Source organism: Falco naumanni, chromosome 4, assembly GCF_017639655.2.
Source record: "Falco naumanni isolate bFalNau1 chromosome 4, bFalNau1.pat, whole genome shotgun sequence".
Lineage (NCBI taxonomy): Eukaryota > Metazoa > Chordata > Aves > Falconiformes > Falconidae > Falco > Falco naumanni.
The window spans coordinates 87,346,547-87,370,118 of record NC_054057.1 but is presented as its reverse complement, the minus strand read 5'-3'; the positions used below and the strand labels follow the sequence as shown (position 1 = coordinate 87,370,118).

At 41.6% G+C, this 23,572-nt stretch overlaps 1 protein-coding gene across 6 annotated transcripts in view; it reads left to right on the top strand.

Moving 5' to 3' along the window:
* The first annotated feature begins 25 nt into the window (after nt 1-25).
* The window catches only part of ARHGAP17 (Rho GTPase activating protein 17), a 47,919-nt gene continuing 24,372 nt past the window's right edge, over nt 26-23,572 (top strand). For 5 of the 6 annotated variants that reach the window (XM_040589061.1, XM_040589055.1, XM_040589059.1 and 2 more), the window contains exons 1-2: nt 26-179; nt 23,079-23,118. In XM_040589061.1, coding sequence (XP_040444995.1) covers nt 127-179; nt 23,079-23,118 — 93 coding nt within the window. In that variant the 5' untranslated portion in view covers nt 26-126. Of the gene's footprint in view, nt 180-4,131; nt 4,204-23,078; nt 23,119-23,572 lie in introns of all 6 variants that reach the window. The other variant, XM_040589060.1, reaches the window with a different exon arrangement.

The window sequence follows — 23,572 nt, the reverse complement described above, 5'->3', positions numbered from 1 at the left end:
TGTGGGTTCCGGTGGGGGCGGGGCCGGTGGCGCCGCCGCGAGGAGGGAGGAGGCGGGAGGCCGGGGCGGTGTGGCTGCGGCGGAGCAGTGGGTGCTTGCCGGGAGGCCGGGGGAACGGCTGCCGCCATGAAGAAACAGTTCAACCGGATGAAGCAGCTGGCCAACCAGACCGTCGGCAGGTGAGCGGCGGGGCCAGGGTCCCGTGGCGGTGGGCGGACCCGCCGGGCCGGGCTGGGGCGCCGGTGGGGCTCGGGCGGCGGCTCCGATTCTCCGTGCGAAGCCAATGGGCAGCGGGCGGAGGCCATCCGTAGTCTGGGGGCGGGGAGGGGACCGGCCATGACCGCGGGGGGGAACCTTCTGTGGGCTCTGGGAGCATCGAGCGGGCAGGCGGTGGAGCAGGGGCCGGCTCCCGGGACGGGGCTGGAGGAGAGGAAGAGCCGCTTCTCTTCGTAGTATTGCTCGAAAAGTATACAAAAATGAGCCGCAAGATGAAGATTCCGGTCCTTGGTTCTGGGACCTGGGCGAGTGCCTGCTCCAGGTCGGTCTTCGCTGGCACTGAGGCCTCGCCCGATCTGCTCGGACTTGTCAGCCCCGGGTCTGTGGCGGGGCCCGTGGGGCCACCTGAGCCCCCTCGGGGGTGGCCCTGGCCCCCGCAGCTGTTTGCATCTTTCGCTTCCTGCCGGGGGGTTCGCCACTTTGGTTTCCTTTGTTACTCTGTGAATATTGGGTTATTTGATCTGTTTCTTGCTCTTTTTTCACATTTAAGAAGACTTCAAAGAGTGTGTCCTCTGTCACTTAATTTTAACTAAAATAACAGAAGGCTCGTAGGTATGATTGCCACCAGTTTCCAGATGTCGGAGTCTTGGAAGGCCTTTAGCCTGATTCTGTAGAAAGAAACCTGCACAGTGTCACAGGAGCATTGTCCTGCAGCTCTTCTGTGTGCTAAAAACACAAATGTAACTTCACAGCGGGTCTAGTAGAGTTCTGTATTTCCCTGCTACCTCCCAGCTCCTCTCTATTTTCAGTGAAAACTTGATCTGAAAGGGTGTACTTACACTGGAAATATAAACTTTCATATTATCTGAGTTTATATTTTCATGGTCTCGACTCCAATGACTTATTTGACACAGTGTTTATATTATTTGGGGCCTACATACCTATAGAACAGGTCAAGTGTGTCAGCTAATAATGGCTAAGCAGCAGATTTGTAATAGGGTGTTTGTTCTGTAAAAGAGCATAACTTCCAAACCAATCTTGTGCCCTTTCATTCTCATTTTATGTAAATTAATGGATTTTATTTTTTTTTTTTTACATTGTGAGAGTGTTTATTAGCATCCTCTTTTTGCATGTGTTGGACCCACAGATCCAAATCTTAAGTGGAATTTCAAGTAATCTGCATCCTACCAAGTAGGATAAACATCTCAGACTGCTTTCTGTTTCCAAGGGGAAAATCAGAATTAAATCTGGAGAACTGTTTATAGTCATGTTGGGAGGTTCATGGTGACCTTTGGCTAAATGCAGCTGAAGCCTAGTGGAAGCTGTAGCTATCGGTTGTTTCACAACGAGGTTCTTGGGGTGTGGTTGTCTGTGTGCATGATCATTGCTCATACTTCGCAGGTAGTCCACTGGTGCCTTGGCAGCCTGGGTCTGGAGCAGCAAAGTTTTTCAGTTTCATTAAAATACAGACAAGTACCTGTAACTGTTTTTCATTAAAAACTATTTAAAATGACACTGACTCGCTTGTTTTTATAGGCTTAATATGAATAGCTAGTTCAAATTAAATTTAGACTGTCTCTCTTTCCTGTTTTGGTCAGTATTAAATACAAGCACATCCTTATTGGTTTTGTCTTCACTTACACGGTGTGTTTTAACAATAAAGTATCTTTGGTTAGTTGTACGGATTCTTTACCCAAGAACATACAAATTTTTATTTAAATAGAGGTGAGAAGACTGAAGAGTGAGTGCAATCATAAAGTTTTGATTGCTGCTTGTTGCCTTTTTCGTGTATAAATTATATCCTCATGTTTGTAAGTGCTTTGAATGAGCCAAATTGACCCTTTAAGGGTTTTGTTGGCATAGTCTTGTTAGCACAAGGTGGTACTTGCTCTCGTTGCTGCCCTTAATATTTGTGGCTTTCCAAGTTGAAGAAAAATGCTTATGTAATCAAAATGATTTGCAGCACTGTAAATCTACATTAATTCTAATGAAACTCAGGAAACTTAGTTTATGGATGCAATTTGGGCATGGGAGGGAAAGAAACAAAACTCGGGAGGTTTGTGTTGGCTTTTGCAGTGTATGATCACCTGTATGTATAGGAGCTGTAACAGTGGAAAATCAGTGAAGATACTCTTACATTGTGCAGTGCATTCTTGTGCACAACTGAGCAGTGCTTTTCCCCAAACCTGTTTTTCTTTAATGTTTTCTTTGCAGTGACTTTTAAGATACCTTGTTGTCTGTAAAGACGTTTAACATTTTTTATTAGATGTTTTCTTAGATACAAACAGCATTTGAAATAGTAACTGTTTTTAAGGGGTGTCAGAGCCCACAGTCTAGTGAAGACTTTGATTTGATAGAGATAATTTCTGGAAATGCTCGTGCATCTGTCCTCCTTCAGCTGAGCAGGTGAGAGGGATGTTTCAGCCCTGCAACACTCATCAGGAAATCAAGCATGATTAGACCAGTCAGTGTACAAAGAAGGAGAAATGGTTCGCTTTCATTTTAATAAAAGTTAACTTGAAAAACATTTTGTTTCAAGAGGTGTATCAAATGTGCTATTAAAGTTAATTGGTGAATATTTAATATTATTAGCATACTTATATTTCATGAACTAGCCAAGCAATCCAGTAGTCACCAGGGTCTTAATTCATTTCCCAAAGTAAAATCATTTAGTAGTGGCAGATTTGTAATTGGCTTCACTTGCAAATATCAGGGCTGAGGTTTTCAGATTTCAGGCAGCGCTGCATTCTCTGGTTTTGATAAGCACTGTACAACTCTTGGAAGATGTGGGAGATGCGACAGTCATCGTTCAGTAGGATCTTGCAGGCAGTATTAGCAGAGGGAAGTGTTTCTGGCACTGGGTACCAAAACCAGGACTGAACCATTTCAGTTTTGTAATGTTGAAGGAAAAAAGGGACGGGGGGGGAAATTGAAACTTGCTTCCCATCTGGTGCTATTGCAGCTTGCTGCTTTCTGAGACAGGTTTACATTGAGTTGGTGTAGCTTGTTCCTTAGCTGTTTATGCTTGGACAGAATGAGGAGACAAATCCTATGTCAAAAGGACTTTAATGGTTATGTAAATGTCTTGAAGAGGTGCAGTGTTCAGTCTTTCAAGGCCCCATACGCCACTGGGACATCTAGCAGGTCAAGAAGCCGCCCCTCAAGAGAAGTAGTATTTGGAGGAAGAGTTTGGGCATCTGTGCTGAGGGGTCACATTTCTGCTGTTTCTCCTGGGGTGCTTGGGGATGTTGTAGGGACTGCCTGCTCCCAGCTACCTTTTCTGGCACATTTGCTCTTTGGTATAATCTGCTGCTCCAAAGGGTGACCTTCGACTGGCTGTTGCTTTTCATGGTGGTGTATTTGGAAGGGGTATAGTCTTATGCTTTTCACTCATTCAAAGCTTTTTCGCTATAGTTGAGGGGTGGGGAGAACAAGCGTGTTATCGTGAGGTCAGCAACCCTTGGCTGTGCATCAGTGATGTCTTTACCATGGTTTTTTTCTCTTTATCAAAGAGACATTTATCGTGTTCAGCTTGCTGTAGGTATGAATGGTACTGCCTTTCTTACACCCAGCTTCCCAAGGTCGGCATCCTTGGCCTTGTACCACAAATACATGACTGAGGATCAGAGAAGTAATACCTTAGCATGGAAAAATAAGAAAAGATGGGCAAGAGCTTCATTAAAGCAGAGGAATGGTGTTTATGGGAAGCCTATGAGTCTGCGTGGATAGTATTATATAGATTTATGAAATATATGTAGGAAACTAATTAAAGAGGGGATTAGCTGAGTGGAACAGGATTCCACAATAATTAATAGATGTGTTAAATATTTTGCAGCAATTATCTCGTGGATGTCTTTGGATGCCTTAAGACAAGTATTCAATCTGTCACTGAGTATTTTTTTATGTATTTGACAGGTTTGTTTTAAGTGCTGCAGGTGTGCAAGCGTTTCTGCTGAGGGGAGCAACCCAAGCTGGTTAACCTGTAAGGTGAAATATCAATTACTTGCCTAAACCTGGAGGAAAGGGGGAAATGAAACTATGTTTTGCCTTTCATTGAAAACTGGCAGTTCAAGCACTGGTCCCTTGAGTTTCGTTGGCTGGTTTCGGGTAGTGTCGGCTGCTTCAGAGACTGTCCAAGTTTGGGCCAGGCAACTGTGTGACCACCTCTCACGGTGAGGTGGCTTCAGAACTTCCCTGGGGCAGTCTTAGCTAGAGTAACGAACTGTGAATCTCAGTGTGTGTTGATTCTTGTGTCATCATGAAGGATCTTGAACCTAGTCAGAGATAATTAAAGAAGCAGGGCTGGGGCATGAAGGGGAGCAGAGGCATGGCTTACCAGGAAATAATTAGTTCCGCATGAGCTGAATTAATGCAAGAGAATAAACTGGCGTCTTGACCGTGACAGATACACAGCTAATCATACAAAACAACTATCTCAAAAATCTAACTTTATTTTGAGCTATGTATCAACTCCAGCCTAAGCAGCTGGAAACAACTTGAAACTTTTCGTTAGGCTTAAAAAAATAAGGGTGGGAAGGTGGTGGAGAAAAAAAAGAGTAACCTTCATTCTGAATGTCATGGTTTTCCGGTGGCCGCTGATTCCTTAGAGGCTATATGCTGAGATTGATTTTAATGGATTTGTGTTAATTCTGCTAAGCTTTCATCTGTTTTGAGGACCGAGGCTTGTACGCACTGAGAAAAGTTCCTTGTTTCACACAGAGATTTTGTGTGTGCTTCATCTGGGTACAGTGCCTTGTGAAGTGGAAGTTGCGGAATATGTTTTAGCACATGCTGTCTTACAGATTTGAAGGGGTGAGGTAGCACTTCCTGGTGTGTTGTACTTTTCCTTGGGATGCTTTGTAAGCAGGTACTCATGTTAGCAGATCAGCTATGTGTTAGGCTCAGAAGTGAAAAGGGTGTATTATGTATGACATCAACAAAGTAATTCTTCAGATATCTGTGAGTGCTTGTCTTAGAACTTTCATACCCTTTTATAAATTACAAAGGGAGACAGATCTTGATGAGAAGCTCGGGAAGTATTCTACTTTATAGTTGCAATCATCTCTAATGAAAATAAATGTTCAGAGGCATTGTCATTAAAGGCTTTCAAATGATACACTAATAAGCATTTGAACTACATAGCGAAGTAATTTATGTGAGGAATGAGTCCATAGAGGTGTTTGTATCATGCTATTTGCTTACAGAAAAACAGGTTGGTAATTAATGACACTCGTTAGACTGTCTTACTATTTTACATGAGTTGGGCTTTCCTGCCTCTGGGGACACAACTATTGATGTTGTTCCCATCGATTTCTGTTTTAATCTTTTAGGTGTGATCAACAGAGTACCATACAGATTAAAACTTACTCTATCCAACTGTTCTGGAAAGTTTAGGTCTGGTGAAGTCATCTAAGATCAAGACTGATAAATAGGTGGTGGATATACTTACTGTCTTTACTAGGAGAGATACTCTATCCGCCCTTAGGCTTTAACAGTAATTTAAACCAGGGGCATGCAGATCTGACTAATTAGAAATCTGGAAGAGACCACAAACCGCCTTAGAAAGACCTTTTTTTTATGCAAGAAACTAACTTACTATAGCTTCTTTACTAGTCTGCCACTGTTTAAATACAATTTCTTGTGTACAGATAGGTTTCTCCAGGCCCTGTACACATGACATTACTGTGACTCAACAGGATTATTAGAACATACCTTTTAATAGCTCATGCCCTGCATAAAATTTACTATGCTAAACTATATTTAGTATTTCTTCAAGCCAATTGGCAACCTGTAAGTTAGAATCGATGTTATTGTAACATAGTCTTTTTAACTTGCTTTAATGTAATATTATTGAATGATTCTGTACAGTAAGAAACTACTTACATTTGATTTGTATAGGGAAAGACCAGCTGGAAAACAACAATTTTTAATAATACTTCACGGGAAAAGTGGGTGATCCAAGTTACTAATTTTTTTCTTCCCGCTAAAGTGTTATCCGTTGGTTCTAGTCTTTTTTCAGAATTGTTCTGTGAGTTATTGCCTAAGGAAGTTCTTCTGCTTCTTTGGCTTTTGTTGCTAGTACTTTACAAACTAGCTTTTTGAAGCATCCAGGGTGGTAAAACAAGAATGCACTTGCCTCTGTTAAGTCCGTAACACTTCAGACAATATAACATGAACCCTGCAATGCCATTTAATGTCAGAGAAATATTTCTTTAATGTTTTCCTAGTTCTTGTGTAGAAAAATAATAAAATTGAGTATGACCCCGGTATCTGAAAATGTCAGTCTCACCCAAACATCCTTTTAAAAGAAGTTAAATGTGATAAATGTTATTTACTTGGAGTGCGTGTTGTCATTGGCAAAGAGATTTGAAAAAGTGGTAAACAACGCTGAAATACGTTCATATTTACAGGCAGGGGGAGATCTGCTTTGTACTTGGTCTTTTAGGTTGACATTTTTCTGTGTCGGAGTACTCATGAAAAGAAAAATCTCAGTTCAGTGTTTATAATAGTTAACTTAGACATTTCCTGTTTATCTCCAAATGAAGCTTGAGGTCTCTTTAATTAGAAAATTGACTTAGATCTTTCTGGATGGCAGAGCAATTTGATGATGGGTTTAAAAGAGTCCAAGCAGATGAAATTAGGGAAGATCTGTTTTGCTGAACATGTGCAGACTTTTGGATTTCATGTAACTGTCAAGGACTGATTGAAATAAAATGTGTGTGAATGCTAAAGCACTTGTATACTGACAGCAAAGGGAATGCATTATCTAAACATCTCTGTGCTGGTAGTTTGGCTGTTGAACAGGCAGAGCAAGGAGGCAGTAAGCTTTGTATTGCCTGAAACGCTGGAGCTGGTGTATCCAGCTGCATAAACTGCTCATTACCGCTTAGCCGCTTCTAGGCTACGGTACGGCTGTGCAGAAGTGCAGAACTTTATGAAATGGTGTGTCTGTCCGAGGTGTAAGCAAGCCAAGTATCAGCCGCTACCCCTTTAACACTGCTTCTCAGCCTCAGCAGTGTATCAACAAAGTCTCTTGGTATCTGCATATTTATCTGTTTCCTGCACCCTTTGGGGAAAACTGACACAATGTAATGCCTTGTGCAGCTCAGGAATCTGATTTTTCTAACAGTACAAACTTCCAATTATAGGAAAACATGCAGCTATTATGTTTTCAGTTTGGGGCTGCTTCTTGTGGTAGGACTTGGCACTTGCCAGTGTGTGTGTGACTGCCATTAACGCAGCAACAAATGGAGTAGTTTGTGGATATAAATTGTGTCCAAGATGTAATCTAGATTAAATTTTGTGAGCATGCCTGTTAATCCTGTTGATTAATGTACCCTTCAAAGCACATTGCTAAAGCCGAAGGAAAAAATTACCTGAATTTACCCGAGTTGAGGACATGTAGAGACTTTCTTCAATTGTTCTGTCTTGGTAGACAGCTTGTGAGCTGGTGAGGTCTGTGAGGCTGAACTCAGCCTGCTGCTGCTGGGGAGAAGCTGACTTGTACTGGAACCCCTGGTAAGAAGAGAGGTTTTGTCTGTGAACAGATGGCCAGAAAACAAAGGACTGTGTTCTGGCCTGCTTTTAGGTGTTCCCTCAAAGTTTTGTAAAGGCAGTCAGTTACCAGTATCTCTTAATTCCTCCAGGACCAAGATGACCTCCTATTGCTTTAAAGTCTAGGTTGTTAAGAATCCTTAAGTTTAGAAACTGTTTAAGAAATGACGCTGTGTTTTGGAGAAAGTTACTTCTCGGCAGAAATTAGCTGTGTGTAATGCTGTGCTTAGTGCATTGCATATGGTGTTTTCCAGAAAACCACCATATGAAACTTTCTAGATACTTCACGTTGCATTTGGAGTGCTCTTATAAGGGCAGCAACAGGTTTTAAATCAATGAGTAAGTATTTGCTCAGCCCTTTGTTTAAAAAGCCTCATCACTTGTGATTCGGTTCCAGACCACATGAAAACCTAGGAGTGCCTCAGCTGGGCTGCGTCTGCCTTGCCCAGCGTCCAGAAGCTGATGACGTGGGAAGGGTGCAAGGCTCCAGTATCCCGTGGTGTTTCCCACACATGTTCTCACGGCCATCAGCTGTGTCTATCTCAGGAGCTTCCTGAGCCCGAGGTGACTTCGGTGTGGTTGGTGTCTGATAGCACCAGGCTTGTGGTGGTCCACGCACAGATTGCCCATCATTGCTAACGTAAAGCTCCACCTTACTGAACAGCTGAAGAATGTGTTAAAGCTGTGGTCTGCTCCCCTGCTTCTCAGAAAGTTCAAATTCTGATAGTTTAAACTACTGGTCTTCTTAAGTGGATCTTGTATGAAAGAAACATGTTTTTCCGTGCCTGCAATATGAGAATGAGACCCTTAGTGTGTTGCCTTATTTTTCTGAGCAGTGGGTGCTGCCAAGGCAGATGCAGCTTCAGTTATTTTGCTTCCCCTTAATAGATGCAGAAAATGCTTTTCAAACTTACGTAAAAATCTCTGGTATTTGGTGGTGAAGAATGACTTGGTTTCGTTGTGCTGTATTTTGTTGACTTGAAGATACCTTAATAAAATGTTGTGCTTTCCGGGTGAGAACTAGCTACAGCCTGTTGGTTAGAAGAAGAAAGTTATATAATAACTTTGTGGCAGACTCGTGTGTCAAGTGCTGAGTGGGCAGTGTGTGAAATACTTGAGATTTTTTCTGTAGAAAAAAATTAAAAGGATTCCGTACTCAGGGATTTAGGAAATATTAATTGTCCTCTTGTGTGCATGCCCTCATCTCTTTCGGCGCTGTTCGTCATGCTGCTGCTTGATGAAATAAATCAGAGGACTGATAAAATAGTCACAATAGACAGACATACAGCGTAGGACCTGTTGTAACTGGATCATCTTGGGCTTCCTCTTCTGCTGGGGGGTCAGAACTACACAGCAAGGGTAAAGGGAGCATCTGTCTCAGGAAAGCACAGTCTTATGTTGCCTTAAAATGATTAATAAAATGTCATTTTTCTGTGCAGATTTTTCTCTGGTGGTTTCACAAGGTTTTGAAGGGTCTAGAGCAGCAATATAATGGTCAGCTGTGCAACTGCATTCTGGAGGTGGAGTCCAGCTCTTCTGATATTTATTCATATAAACAAAATAATATTGGTGTTACCCTCTTTGTGGGTGAAGTTGTGATTCCTTGATTCTGACTTGATCTGATGGTGTTACTTAGAGCAAATAATTTTAATATAAGGTTATGCTCAGAGTCAAAATCCTAAAATAGTAATGATTTAATCTGCCAAAATAGCTAAAGTGATCTAACAAGCTCTTTCAACCTGATGCTGTAATGTTATACACTTGGAATTTATGAAAGCAAATGTATTTCTTAGATACTTGCCATGATATTTTTAGGTTATGATAACGGATCTGTGACCAGAACTGCTCTTTAGAGGTCATTGTATTAGCAAATGATGAAATGCCAAATACATATGGTCTTTTTAGGATGTGGTTAAATGAAAAGTGTCTTAGTGTCTTAGAGATGTTTTCTAGTATTATGCACCGCTTCCAGAAAGAGAGGTTTCATGGCTTAAAAGAAGTAGCTCCGTTTTTTTGGTGTTTTAGGAGAACCTCCAACCCAGTGTTAGGTCTTACATAAAGCAGGAATTAGCTGCCCCTGTTTGCCATGGCACAGCTCTGGTCTGAAACCAATGGGAGCTTAATAATGCCAATTAAACTGGGTGAGGTATGGCTGATCTCTGGTAATTCAGAACAGAGTAGCTTCACAGCAGTTGGTGGTGGCATATCAAGTGATTTCTAACAGATCACTGTGCTTGATTACCTCATTTTGTCAGGGCTGTTTGATTGTTATAGGTACCAGTCTTGAAAGGAAGGCTGAATTTGATCCTCACTGAAACTGTCATGCTCAAAGCAGCACTTGCTGTCTAGACAAGAAAAAAAAAAAAAGGGAACTTGCGAGTATCCTTTTTATCTGCAGCATTGCTTTGTTGACTGAATTTGAACATTTTGGTTAAGATTTATTCCTTAGGAACTAAGTAGTCTTAAAAGCTTTGAGTTTGCAATGGCTTTTCCATTGCTGATAAAAGCACGTCAGAATAGTTGTGCATCTTATGCTTGGACAGTCCTGCTGTCTCAACAGGAAACAGCTTTCATAAATACGCGCCAGCTGGGTGAGGTCACAAGTTCTTCTCCTCATGAGGTGGAGCGTTTTTTTTTTTACTCAACACAGATTGTTTTCTTGTGAAGTTAATTGCATTGCAAAATGACAGGAACATCCTGGGGACTGCAGCAGAGTGAATCAAAGAACCAGGGGATCTGCAAAACCTGAGTATGCAAAATACCCAAATCACTTTTAGGTGAGAAGGATCAATAATGGAGGTGTTTTCCCATCTGGCTTACAAATTGTCCTGTGCCAGAAATTGCTGGACTGAGATTTTTGTATAAATATATTCATTGGCGAGATTGCCTGTTTCTCAAGATAGCAGTGACACTTCCAGAGTGAAAATTAATAAAAGGAAAATTGGTAACTTGTACAGCTGGTGACTGGTAACCTGTACAGAGCAGGTGGGTCATTGTTGAGAGCTGTTAATGCTGTCAGAGCATGCCACTTGTCGTGCACTTGTACACACATCCTTGGTGACACAGTTAAGGCTACAAAAAACTACTTTAGCTAGTGACAGGAAAATTAAGTTAAAAGATTGGCCCTTTTTTAGGAGATGAATTGCCTTGCATGCAGATTGGAAAGTTGTGGCTGTGACGTGGCTTTGAGAAGTACAGCAGCGTATTCAAATGCAAACTTCTCTGACATCTATGAACTAATTATCAAGCAACCTATAGAAGATATTAATCCACCTGATTAAAATGTTCTGTTGAAAATGAAGATAGAAAGCTAGTATTTTCATACAGAAAGAAATGTGTGAACTAAACTGTTGCAGCTTCTATTTCAGTCGAATATTTAACTGGTTTGTTTTGCTGTAAGCCGATTTAATACGGAGATTAAGTGTTCTGATGTTTTTTGTACGAATTGAACAGTAGGATAAAATAATCCTGGTTTTGTAGCAGCAGGTCCAAGTGTGTGTTGGAAGTACAGTATAGGTTAATAAACCTTGATTAGACTATTACTCCAAGGCTTGTATTTCCTTCTTGGAAATCTAGTGAATAGAGTTAACTTTCAGTTTCATGCTGGGACCGCAAAAAGCATCATGTGCAACACATAGCAGGGCAGTAATGGCATGATTCTGCATGTTATACACATCAGTATGGTCTTGTATATGCTGTATCTAAGCAACATAAAAACAGACATCTATATCCAGTGCTGTAAAACCCAGTAATTGGATGAGTCGTCTCAGTTGCAGGCTAATTGTCAGACTCGGCTCAGAAACTCTGTTTCCTGTTGGTGAAACATAATAAAGGGTTCACCATTAATTGTTAATCATGGCTACTGATCAGAAAATCAGTGCAAAGGCTTCACTGTGAAATAGTAGGCATAAAGAGTAATCCCTGTTTTGTCACTACCCTCAGTCAATTTTGTGTAACTTTAAGTCCCTGGATTCCCTTACACTTTTTTTACTGTCGATTCAAAGCTTCCAATTCCTTTTTGCATTCTTACTTTCTATTCCTACTTCATTGTTCTGCCTTTTCTGTGTTTCCTTGTTTTACTTCTTGTGTTGATTCAGTTTAGTTCCTTTTCTAAGGCTTTCTCTTGCCAGTTTTGTGAATTCCCGAACTTAAATAGACCTGTCTGGACAGTATATAAAATTAAGAACAGCTTTACCTTTGGTGAAATGTTCATTCTGGATTGGAATTTTTTGACACTTACGCAAGGTAATGTGTAGCTGAAATGTCCTGCCAAAGTGCAAAAAAGCAAATAAATATGCCAAAAACGCCCAGGATTTTTCTAGCAGTTTGGTGTATTTTGCTCATTCCCGTATTGTGTATTTTTCCTATTCAAACGTCCCTGCACTGCAAAAAGTTTGTCTTTGCAAAAGGCACTACTGCCTCTTGGAGTCTTTTCCAGTGATTGGAGAATGCAGGACTTCGGGCAAAAGAAATAATAAAATTTAAAAGTGTCCTGAGTTAGTGGGCGATCCACCTGTTTTGTGGCTAGAATGGAAAGCCATGTCTTTGAAAGTTCAGGATATGTCTGAGGGGGTTTTTGTGGTTTGTTGGTTGAGGTTTTGGGGTTTTTTTCCCCTTCTAAACGTGAAGGAGTTCTCATGTCAGCAGGTGGTTTGGCGAGGGGACTAGTCCTTGTCTAAAACTAAAAGTGCCAAACCCACGTGTAGGAAATTCATGAGCCATTCTCTTACCCAGAAACATCAGCTGCTGCCTTAACTGTGGTCAGGGTGTACAACTGCATGTTGCTTTGCAGCCGTGCCCTTGCTGCCGTGCCCTGACTCCCCACTGCCCTTCCATTTATTCCCACCCTTTCTTTGTGCGTGCATTTTGATCTCCACAGTGAAGTTTATCTGACTGAAAATGGGTTTTCTTCCAGCCAGGTTAGTTGATCAGCCAGGTCAGTCCTTTGAGCTGCTGAGTAGTGGAGATGCTTGTGCAAGCAGCTGAGGATGGTAGGAGGGAGGACACAACAGCTTTTTTCAGCAGCTCTGCCAGCTGATGTCACCTCCCTGTTCATGAAATGTTGGCCTCAGGGTGCAGTTTAAGCTGATGTTAAGTAGCTGCTGTTGCTAAAAGGGACAGATTTCCCCTCTCCCTGCCCAGCCTGCACTGGTGCCAGCTCCCCTGCCCACGGGCAGGGAGTGTTGCAGCCATGGGGTGGCTTAGGGAGGGGGCCAAGACAACTGGAAACCAGTAGTTTATTGGATGTAATTCCAGTCTGAGCTGCCTTTGACTGCTGCTGATGCAGGGGAGGGATGTAAGGAGCAGTACCTGAAGTTCAGGGGAGGGAGGATGCTTCAGACAGGACTCTTGAAAGGAGAAAAGTTGTAGGGAATTGTGCAATGGAGGAATCCAGCGTCAGCTCCTTGTCGTGCGTTTGGTTTGGTGGTGGCTCAAGGTGGTGCAAGTTCAAGCTGCTGTGGGGGGCCGAGGTGGGCAGCTCTGGAGGGCCAGCCCGGAGCAGGAGGTGGCTGCAGGCTGGTTCATGGCTGACTTCGGCCAGGTTCGTTTTCAGCGAGACTCGGGGCTCTGCTGCGGCTGCGTTGTGAGCGCCACTGGAGCACAAAGGCAGCAGCGAGAGCTCCCATTTTGGCAGTGGCTACATTTGTGTTGGCATACAGGGAATGTAAAATTGCACCTGAGATTAAGGAATAACAAATTCAATAATGATTTAGGTTGCTTTCTGTGCTGCTGTCTCATATCAAAATTGTACCCAGCTAATTCTAGATGAAGTTATTTCAACAAAAAGATTTTCTTGCTTGGAGGAGGGAAAGCCCTTGTGTGAAAATAAACTTTTTAATGTAAATAAATACCGGGAAGTTAAATACTAAAACCAGGGTTTTTACCAAGACATCATGTAAGGGTGTTTGTATACTGTTTTAAAAATAAATCATATTAATAAACTGACATGTTTGGAAAGTTCAGGTTCTGTAGTACATGTTATGTGGAGCGTACTTAGCATGAGAAATATACATTATAATACTCAACTATTTTTTTATGCCTTGCTTTTTCCTCTTTAGGATAAGCTTAGAAAGTTTCTTATGTAGCTTAGCTTTGCCTCAGATTCCTTGGGGGTTTTTTGCATGCTAATTTGTGACAGCTTGACACAAGAGTGCTTACTTTGGAAAGAAACATATGACCACCGCTAGTTTCGTCGTGACTGGATTTAAGCATTTAGAATTTTAAGCCCCTTCAGCAGCACTTTGCTTTTTCCTTCTGAAGGTATTAGTACTTTCACAAATCAAATGCACTTTTTCAAAACAAGCCACGTGTTTTTATATTGGCCTAACGTACAGTGTGAGTGGAGGCTTGAGTTTTTTTGGAAGTTAAAAAGCATACAAGGAGAGCTTTAGCTAAATTTCTGTTTGTGGTATGAAATAGTAGGTTAGCAATAAGTATTTGATTTGCTGGGACAGTAGTCAGCTGGAAGCACTTAAATGTAAATTTTTGTTTGTGTCCAGAAGTTTAAAAGCTATCAGACTCATTCATCAAAGCTCACTTGAAACATCACTTCATCAAAGAAAAGTGCTTTAAATCTGGTTCTGCATTTGAACCACAACTGTATTTTTGCTATATCAAAAGCTCAGGTTGCATTAATCTCCAATTTGTAGTGCATGTAGCTCAAAATTATCTACCTAGCTTTTTTGCATAGACTTAACTGACCATTTGGGTTTTTTCACACTGCACCATATTTGGTTTAATTCTCAATATCTAGTATTAAAAACAAATGTATATTTTGACAAGGAAGGACTGGAGTTCTGAAGGGCAGTGCGGGGCCTCACTGCAGCGACAGTACCTCCGAGGGTGTCCCTAAAATAGGATTTGGCTTGAGCCGTGGTTGTTCTAAATAGCTAAATTTACTGCCTCACTTGGGAGAGGAGCCTTGGATCCATTTCACTTACGAAGGAATTTCAGATCCCCTAATGTGAACAGTCTGTTGTGGGTTTCCCTGCAACTGCAAAGGAACAGTCTGCTTTTTTTCCAAGATGATAATCTCCCTAAAGCCTGGTCTGCCTTTAATTAGAGCACGCAGGCTCCATCCTTCAGCATCGGATGGCTGAGATTATAGAAGAGATCAAAGTTGCAGCTTTTAGATTGAGCGACCAAGCAATGTTTGGTGGAGGAACTCAGCGGAGAAAATGAAGAAGGAAGACAAAGGAGCAGAAATCTTTATCAATTTAGTGAGGCCTGAATTGTAGTTTTGGCTTTCTAAAGATACAGAACATGATTAATTAAATATTTTGGTTTCTTGGTGGTGATGCACCTTTTTTCCAAGCACTTCTAAAGGATTAGAAGTGCAGAAGCTTCAGTAACTAGATGGCTTAAAACTGGTGACTCGAGTGTCACCAATTTTAGTATGAGAACTGTTTCTGCACTGTAAAGTCCTACTGGACTTTCCGTAGGAAGTGAGCTGGAGGGTTATCTTGTCCGAAACAGCAGCCTTTGGTGTGATTTCTGCTACTGCCACTAAAGCATTGGCAGTCACCAGATTTATGATGAAAGCAATACTGGTGCAGAAGTTTCTATTGTTAATTTGGGTGAAAAATGCAGATACTAGGCAAACTCAAAGTAACTGGTGACTGGTGGTGAGTGGTGTTCCCTAAATACTAAGTAATATTGAAAATGGTGACTGTCATCTGACAGTCATTCTGCAGTGATTTTAGAATGTTTAAGAAGAACGCGGGCAATATTGATACTTACCTGGGGTTATGCTAGTTTCTCTGGAAAAAAATCAATCTCATTGATGATCCCAATTTGTCACCTTTCAGTATAAACGCTGGTTTTGTTGTTTGGTTTTTTTTTTTTAATGGCAGAGAGTCAAAAAGAGATTAATTTGGGGCTTGTGTGACTTAATGAACTTGGTTTCTGTGGTGGGAGGTGTACTTGGCCAAACATTTCTGCTGTGGCTCATCTTCAAAATGCTGTACAGGTGAAACCAAACTCTTACAGTATATCCACAAAGCTGAGTATATGCTGCAGGCTGCCAAAGGAAGCAAAATAAATTCTTTGTAATAAAGTGGTTTTGAAAAGTGACCTTTAATTTATTATGTTTATGAAGACCACAATTGTAGGATTTTTGCTTTCCGGTTGCGCAGAAAGATCCTTTAGTGTGTTAAAGATCTCAACTGCTGAAAAACATACAGAAATGCAGAATCTGGGGAGTGAGAAATAGGTGTATTACAACCTGTATTTTAAATTCTATTTCAGGTAAGGAGTGCTGGTGTGAGCCTGGCTGCCTGGGAGGAGGAAGGGGCCAGGCAAACCTTGTCATGTTTTTCTGAGCTGGAAAACAAGAGGTTCCCTGCATCACCTTGATTTCTTGAAGTCAAAACCAAGTAAAAATTAAGGAATAATCTGCCCTAGACAATGATTTATCTCACGTTTGGGGTACTGACTGCAGCAGTCGCTTTAAGTGCACGGTAATTGATACCAGCAGTCGCTTCTCCTGCGTCCTTGAAAAGGTAGCACCGAGTTTGTCTCTGTTATGTTCAGCTGTTTCATCTCTTGCCCGGATTGAAATTTTCATTTAGTTTTAAAATTATTTTATGTGTTTAATAATTAGGTTCCTTTGATGTGGATTATAAAATGCAGAAAGGTTCACCCAGCTTAAAAGGGAAGTCCGTTCCCAGAAATTTACCACAATGTCAAATGGGGAGAAGCAAGCTGATAGTCCTGAAACACCTTTAAGTTACATTTTCTATGAAGTTTGTCTTAGTGAACGTTAAAAAAGCAAAGCTTTTAGAAGGGAAATTGCAATCTAATTCTGGATTCCTTGTTTTGGAACAGAGCTGCTGATTCTTTCATTTTTCCTGGCAGCAAATCCTGCCTATTGTATGTGCAGAGCGGGCAGGATGTGCTGCCAGCACAGCACCGGCAAAGGTGCTCTGAAGCATTCGCTCACCATCAGAGCTCATTCGGTTATTGGTGGTAACAAACAAATGCTTTGTTTAAGGAAAATCAAACAGCAGGGAAGGCTAGCTTTAATTTTGACTCATGTTTCGGGTGGATGTCTCCTTGCTTCTGCTGAAATCTTTCCGGAGTTAGGAACGCGGATTTGTCGTTTCTCCATGAAGCAAACTGCCCTCCAGTGGCATCACCTCCTGCCAGCTCCACCTCCCATCTGCCATGCGTGAGTCAAGGTTTCTGTTTCCACTTCGACATTTCAACTGAGTCACTTGTTCTGTTGTGAATGTCCAAGTTTTTATGGCTCTTCATGTCAAGTTTGCTCTTGTTGCATCCTTGTTGGCTGTTCAGGAGTATAAATTTCTACTGGTTTTGTAGCTTTGACCTGCTCTGGAGACCATCCCCTGGGTCGGAACTGATGTGGTCATAGGCAGGACACTGCTGTGAAGCCAGTGAGATCTCAAATACTGGTTAAGGAAGCTTTTTATTTCTTTTTTTTTTTTAAATCTCTTAATAGAGCCATTTCATTTTATGCATGGAAATGAAAATTCTTTCCCCATGGAAGATACACTTTTATCTCAGGAATTCTCATGTGCCATTTCCAGATACACAGAGAAGACTTCTGGCCTGAAAATGTGAAGGAGTTGTAAAATAAAAAGTGAAGGGACCAGTTTTAAGCCTGTGGGGTGAGAGCTGTTCTGCTCACCCTGCTCACAGCTGAGCCAGGCAGCAAGCTGCAGCAGAGCCCTGCACCCTGAGCTATGCTGTGGGCTGGGCTGGGCCTTTCTGGAAAGAAGGAAAGAAATAAAATGAATGATACTATAAAACACTTAGAGAGGAGGCCAATTGGGGGCACATGCAATAAATTTTTAAAGTGTTACAGCAAGCTAAGGTATTGTAATTAACGTGTCTAGAATAAAAAATACAGTCTTTTCACTCTCAGACCTCCTGGATTTTTTGCGTGGAGTGAGTGAAGGCAGTTACTTCTGGCCACGCCATCCCCAGATAGAAAGCGACACCAGCGTTTATGTGGCGTGACATATTTCATGTTAAGTGCACTATCTTCTGTCTTAAATAGAAAAGAAAAAGTGTTCAAAGAATCAATTTGGCAACAGAAATTTTGTTGAGAATTACAGTTTCTCAGTGTTATGGTATCAGAAAATGAGAAGTTAGCTCTGCTCAGGTTTTTTGTCTGTCTTGGAGCACCTCCTGAGCTCTGCTTAGAGCTTGACCTGTTCTTTGCTGCCTGTTCCCACCCCGGAGCTGCATCAGCAAGGTTATTTGTCTGAAGGGTGAATTTGGGGAACTGATTTGGCCGAAAAGGAACTGTTTCACTCAGCTTATTTTCAGTCAGCTTGGCTGCCTGACCTGGCTTGCACCCCAGCTGAACCAGTTGTCGCATCAGTGCAGGAGAGGGGCAGGGAAGAAATGAAGAGCTGCTTTTGGTTCCCACCGAGGGCAGCCCACGGAGCCCTGTGCAGTGGGCAGGACGTTGTGTGAAAGTACTGTTCTTACGGAATTCGGTGGTTTTATCCACTTTATTCTTTAAGGGGGTGATTATAACTGTAACAAATGATCAATTTTCTTTTCAAAATCAGTCTTTTAAAATGCATTCTGAATTTTAATTGAAGAACTTTGTACCATTGATTCATGCAAAGGTTCTGGCATTAACAGGTAGCCTGCTTAGTGTTATAGCAGGAAAAAGTTCACTTTCAGTTCTCAGAAAGCTTCCTTTCCCGGGGAACCAGCTCTGTTCCTGCTTCCAGTGGACTAGCAGCTGCTTTCTATTCAGGCAGCTGAACACGGCTGCTGCGGTGGGCTGTGATGCCAAGCCCTGTGCACAGAGCCCGGTGTCCCTCAGGATGCTGCTGGTGCCATGCTCTTTACCCCCTCATGTCACCTCTGTCGCCGGAGGTGTTGGGAGGCTCGGGGCTGGGCACGTTCCTGTTTCCCTGCTGCATGCCTGCAGATCCTGCCATCTGGAAGCACAGAGATGGCTCCTGCACAAACTACTTGGTCACAAACGGCACTTTTGGGGCCCCCGGCGTGCGGGAGGAGCTCGGAGGGCAGGGCATGCCTTCCCCATTAGTAATGGCTTGGAGGGACCTCATTTTGCAACAGAGCGTTAACTGGACTGTGTCGAGTTTAGCTGCTGGGAACGTAAACAGCCGTAGTTGCTGTAGCCTGGGCTTCATGATCCCAGTTTGGGACAGGCTGTGTTCATGATGTCTCGTGGGGGAAGCTGGCAGTGGAGGGTCTCCAAGCTGGAGGACAGCTTCCAACGCTGCTGGCTTGATAAAGCCCTTGGGAACCCTCTCTGCAACTAAATCTTCCAATTCTTAATCAGTTTGTGATTCCAGAAGGATTTCTTCATCGCTTCGTGCTACCAAGTAGATAAGATACAAACAAGACCTAACAAGGACAGGAACTTTTAAGTAGCAGTGAAAAAGAAGTTCTGTTATTTTTTGTAAGTTTGCTAAGTGTCTAATTAGCCGGCAGAAGAAATTAGTGTCCCACAAAGCTGCAGTTAGATTAAAACTTTAAACTAGTAGTACCTGTTATTCAGAGGGAGACAGAGGTACCTTTGATGGTTGGTGGCTTTCTCCCTGCTCCAGAAGGAGGTAGGCTGTGCTGCTATCACAAGCTTGCATTTTCTGTTTCATGGTTGTGGTTGCTGAAAAATGGTAGCATTTAGTGGCTCTTTCTTGGCTTATTAAAGGTGGAATGTGGGCCTGCAGGAAGGGTGAGGTCTTCCCTCTCTGCATTTCCGAACCTGACATCATCATCATCAGTGGCTTTTCTAAATCAGCACTGGCCTGGTGACGCTGTCCTGCTGCCACTGACAGCTGGGGAAAACATCCCTGGCTTCACAGGAGGAGATCTGGATTTTCAAGCTGTGACTTTAAATCCTTGATAAACCAGTTAGGTGTGCAAAGAGTGCTTAAGATAAATATTTGAAAATTGTTTTGCACTTCACGTAATGATATATAATCTGTGGGTAACCATATTTAAAATGGAAACAAACTTCTGCTAACACATTATTACTGAGTCATCTTTGCTTTTCACTCCAACAGATATAATTTGCTAGGAAGAAGGAAGGGAAGGAGAAATTAAACTTTTAATCAGTCTAGAGTTGTATGGAAGCTGTATTCTACTATTTTGGTGGCTTTAAATTAATTTTGTAGCAACAGCCATTCAAAAGCACCCAGTAACTTTATAGTAGTATAATGAAAGGTTCTGTTGAACACAAATACAGGATAATGTTGGAAGGGACGTTGTTTCCTCTAAAGATAATTTCTATAAAAATGCATTTTGTGATTCCCAGAAGCTAAAAGTGAGCTTAAGAAATCTTGTAGTAATTTGATTATTGCTGCATGGGTGGGAAAAATTCTGTGAATTCTCAGCCAGTCACTATTCTGGTGATTATCAGCAGTTCAGTGGTTTTAATGATGTGTACATATCCAGTTAAAAGTACTCTAAACGTTCTTAGTCGTTTTGTATTATGCCACCTGAGGTGGCTGTTTTATTTCCTAAAACTGCCAGTTAGTTTAAAGTTGTGTGTTCTCTTCTGGCATGTCATAGCTTTGCTCCTGTGGTGTCTGTTTCATATCACGTCAGTATGTAAGTGTGTCAGCATCCAGGGTGAATGAACTGCTGAAATGCCTTAGTCTAATCTAACTTTCTCTTACACTGAGCCAAATTAGGGACTGTAGAGAGATACAGGGGAGTCAGTTGCGTAATGTAGATGTAGAAGCCAGTTGTGTTTTTTTCTTAAGCAGATTTCTAGGCAAAAGAAGGAAGCTGAGACCTGGATATACATGAAGATGGAAAAGGCAGCTGCTTGCCCGTTATTTTTGCCGTACCCTTGTTATACATTAATCCCTCTATACCATGTGTGTGGCACTGCTGCTGTCTTGCTGCTTTTCCAAGTTACCCTGGAAAGATTGAGCCCGTAGCAGGCCAGCTGCTGGAGCTCTAGTAAGCTGCCATACTAATCTTTGTTAAGTGCTGATTGCTTTGACTAGAAAATCTTAATATGGTTGGAACTGCAAGTAGCAATTCTTAAATATCAAAGTTAAATCGTTTCCAACAGGCCATTTTATTTATAAATGACTACATCTCTTGTTGAAAGAAGTCTGTGTTTTTGCAGAAGAGCTGTATTGTTTAGCGAGCTTATGGCAGGTAAACACAGTCTGCTCAGCATGCTTCCTCCTCGGGGCTGCACCCCTTCATCTTCACTATGTCGGTCCTAGTGTGCAGTGTGCTGTCAGGATGGGATTTTGCACAACAGGTATTTGAATTGGTGCCTCTTTATATGCATTGCTTAGGCTGACTCGGTATTTAAGGTGAGCTGTTTGTCGAGATGTGTCTAGGTGAGGCACAAAGCGAAGGCGATGAGTTTGGTAGCATTGTATAGACTCTGTGCCATACAGCCCTTTGTAAAGGTGGGTGAAATTTAACTTTGTGAAAGCTGTTGGTGAAAAGCGTCTGCTCATCTGTGGAAAACAGGACTGAGAAGAAAATGGTGTTTGAAACCAAAAGCCATGTTAGCCATGGTAAATACAGCTTCTTCCTCATGAAAGGCACATACACTATGAAACTCGGGTTTAGAAATAGAAGTGGCTCATCTCTTACGCAGTCAGTCGAAGGACAGAAAACTGCTCAAGAATTTTGTGTTAAACCGTTATCATGCGCAGTACTATGCTTCTGTAGAAATATATAGTAGCTCTGTATTCTTCTGCCAAATCAGCTGATGTGTGTAATAATTGCCACTTAAGATTAGAATAAAATTTGTTTAAGAAGGTGCTGTTATAACTGGAGTATTCTTACACTGTAGTTCTTCCATGTAGTTTCTGGTGGGATTTTGCAAGACTAAAAGTAAAATTAAAATTCTAATCAAATAATAGCTCTCAGGATGTAATTTTGATCAAATGCAGTATTTCTATTTGTGTGGAAGAAAAGTTTATTAGTCTTGTGTGCACCTTCCTAAACAAATATTACAGTGCTTGCAGTTTATTTTGCTGTTAAAAGTTATTTAAGTGGCTTTTGTCTTAGTCTAGTTGAGGTTTTGAGCATTACTGCATTCTGGTATTTAATTATTAATCACCTTATGGTTCACAAATAGTTCAAGCAGATAATGTGCTGTGAAATTGAAGTCAAATGCCTTAAAAACAAACAACACTCCCCCACACCCCCCAGGCTTAAAGCAGGTGAATATTGTCTCTGGAGGCACTTTGCACGTTGAGCTGATAAAGCCTGATCAAGAAAAGGAGCTTTCTGTGCATGTTTTGCAGTAGGTTATTAAACAGATTGCAGGATCAGAAGGAAGTTGGTGTAGTAAATGAGGAACTCTTGACAGCAGCAGGGGAAACCCAAAACAGGAAAATGGAGTACCAGAGTACCTCCAGGTCCTCTGTAGTAATAGACATGTAGTAATGGTGAGCAGTCAAGTAGAAGAGATCACGGGTGAACTATATTTATCTTTATTTTATAGACCTAGCAAAGATAGGGTAAAGCAGTGTTATAGCAAGTGAGTCAACACAAAACAAATCTGTGTCAACATCAAACAATTCAAAGTTTATGTATAAACTGGGATTGGAAAAAGTGTGGAACTGTATGTGTAAAGGTTTGAGTATGTCTGTAACAACTGTTAATATTTTGACTGGAAGTATGTGTAAGTATTCAGATATTTGTCTGTTGAGCATAGACCATTACTGGGAAGACTATTAACTTCTGATCTTTTTAAGTAATAAATCTTTTCTTTCAGTATTATGGAAGTGAGCAAAATGAGGTAATGGGAGATTTCTGGTGAAGGTTGTCTGCATGTAAGGTTAAGGGAAAGTATTCAGGCTAGCATTTCCACTGATGGCTGATTGATAAAGCTCTGCAGTGGTAACACATAAAAAGATGAAGTTGGCTGGCCTACTTTTCTCACGTCTTTATATTCCTTTACCTTCAGGTGCATTGATAACATTACTGGTTTAACAACGTGGAGTGAAATTCAAGTTGCTTCAATAAATGTTTGCATTCAAGTGAAGTTACTCAGGATTCCAGTTTGCTTTATGTTAATCCATGTGCAGTCTGAAATATCATTTAGAGCTTGGTGCAGTGGATTTGTGCTGTGGGCTGAGGATTCCTGGAATGTCAGGCTTTCCCAAGCAACCTGTGCTGGGCAAGTCATCAGTGTTCACTGGGCAGGGGCCGGCAGCCAGTGCTACGTATGACTGTGAACACAGTGGTGTTTGCAGCAATGGTCATAATGGGATTATAGCTTGAAACCGAATGGGTTCTGTGGAAAGCACTGTAGCATTTTTTGACCCTGAACATGCTTATTAGTCTGACAACTGTGTTTTTTCCTCCCTTAGGGCTGAGAAGACAGAGGTACTCAGTGAAGACCTGTTGCAGGTATTGTAACACAGTTAATACATGTTTTTTTAAATGGTCTTTGTGACATTTGAGCCTTATGAGTTTTGTGGATTACCTAGTGTGGGGGGAAAAAATAGTGCAAGTGACAGAGATGAAAATGAGGATGTCTGGCTGGCTTCTCAGCATGTGAAAAAATATGATACAATTTTGAGTGGAAAAACTCAGGTACTTCTGTTTCTGAATCTGATCATATGGCTTGATGAAGTGAAGGAGGAAGCATTTTAATTAGATGAACTATCTTGTTAAGCTTATGAACCATTAGTACTAATGACTTGCCAATCTGATGGAGAACCATGAGCTGGGAAGAAACTATGACTAGGCACAGCTGGTTTCTGTCTTAATTTCTCTTTCTCTTGAAGAGGTCAACTTGGGCCTTAAGAGGCAAAAAATATGACAATTACTTGCTAATAGATAATGTCAATTTTTTCGGAAA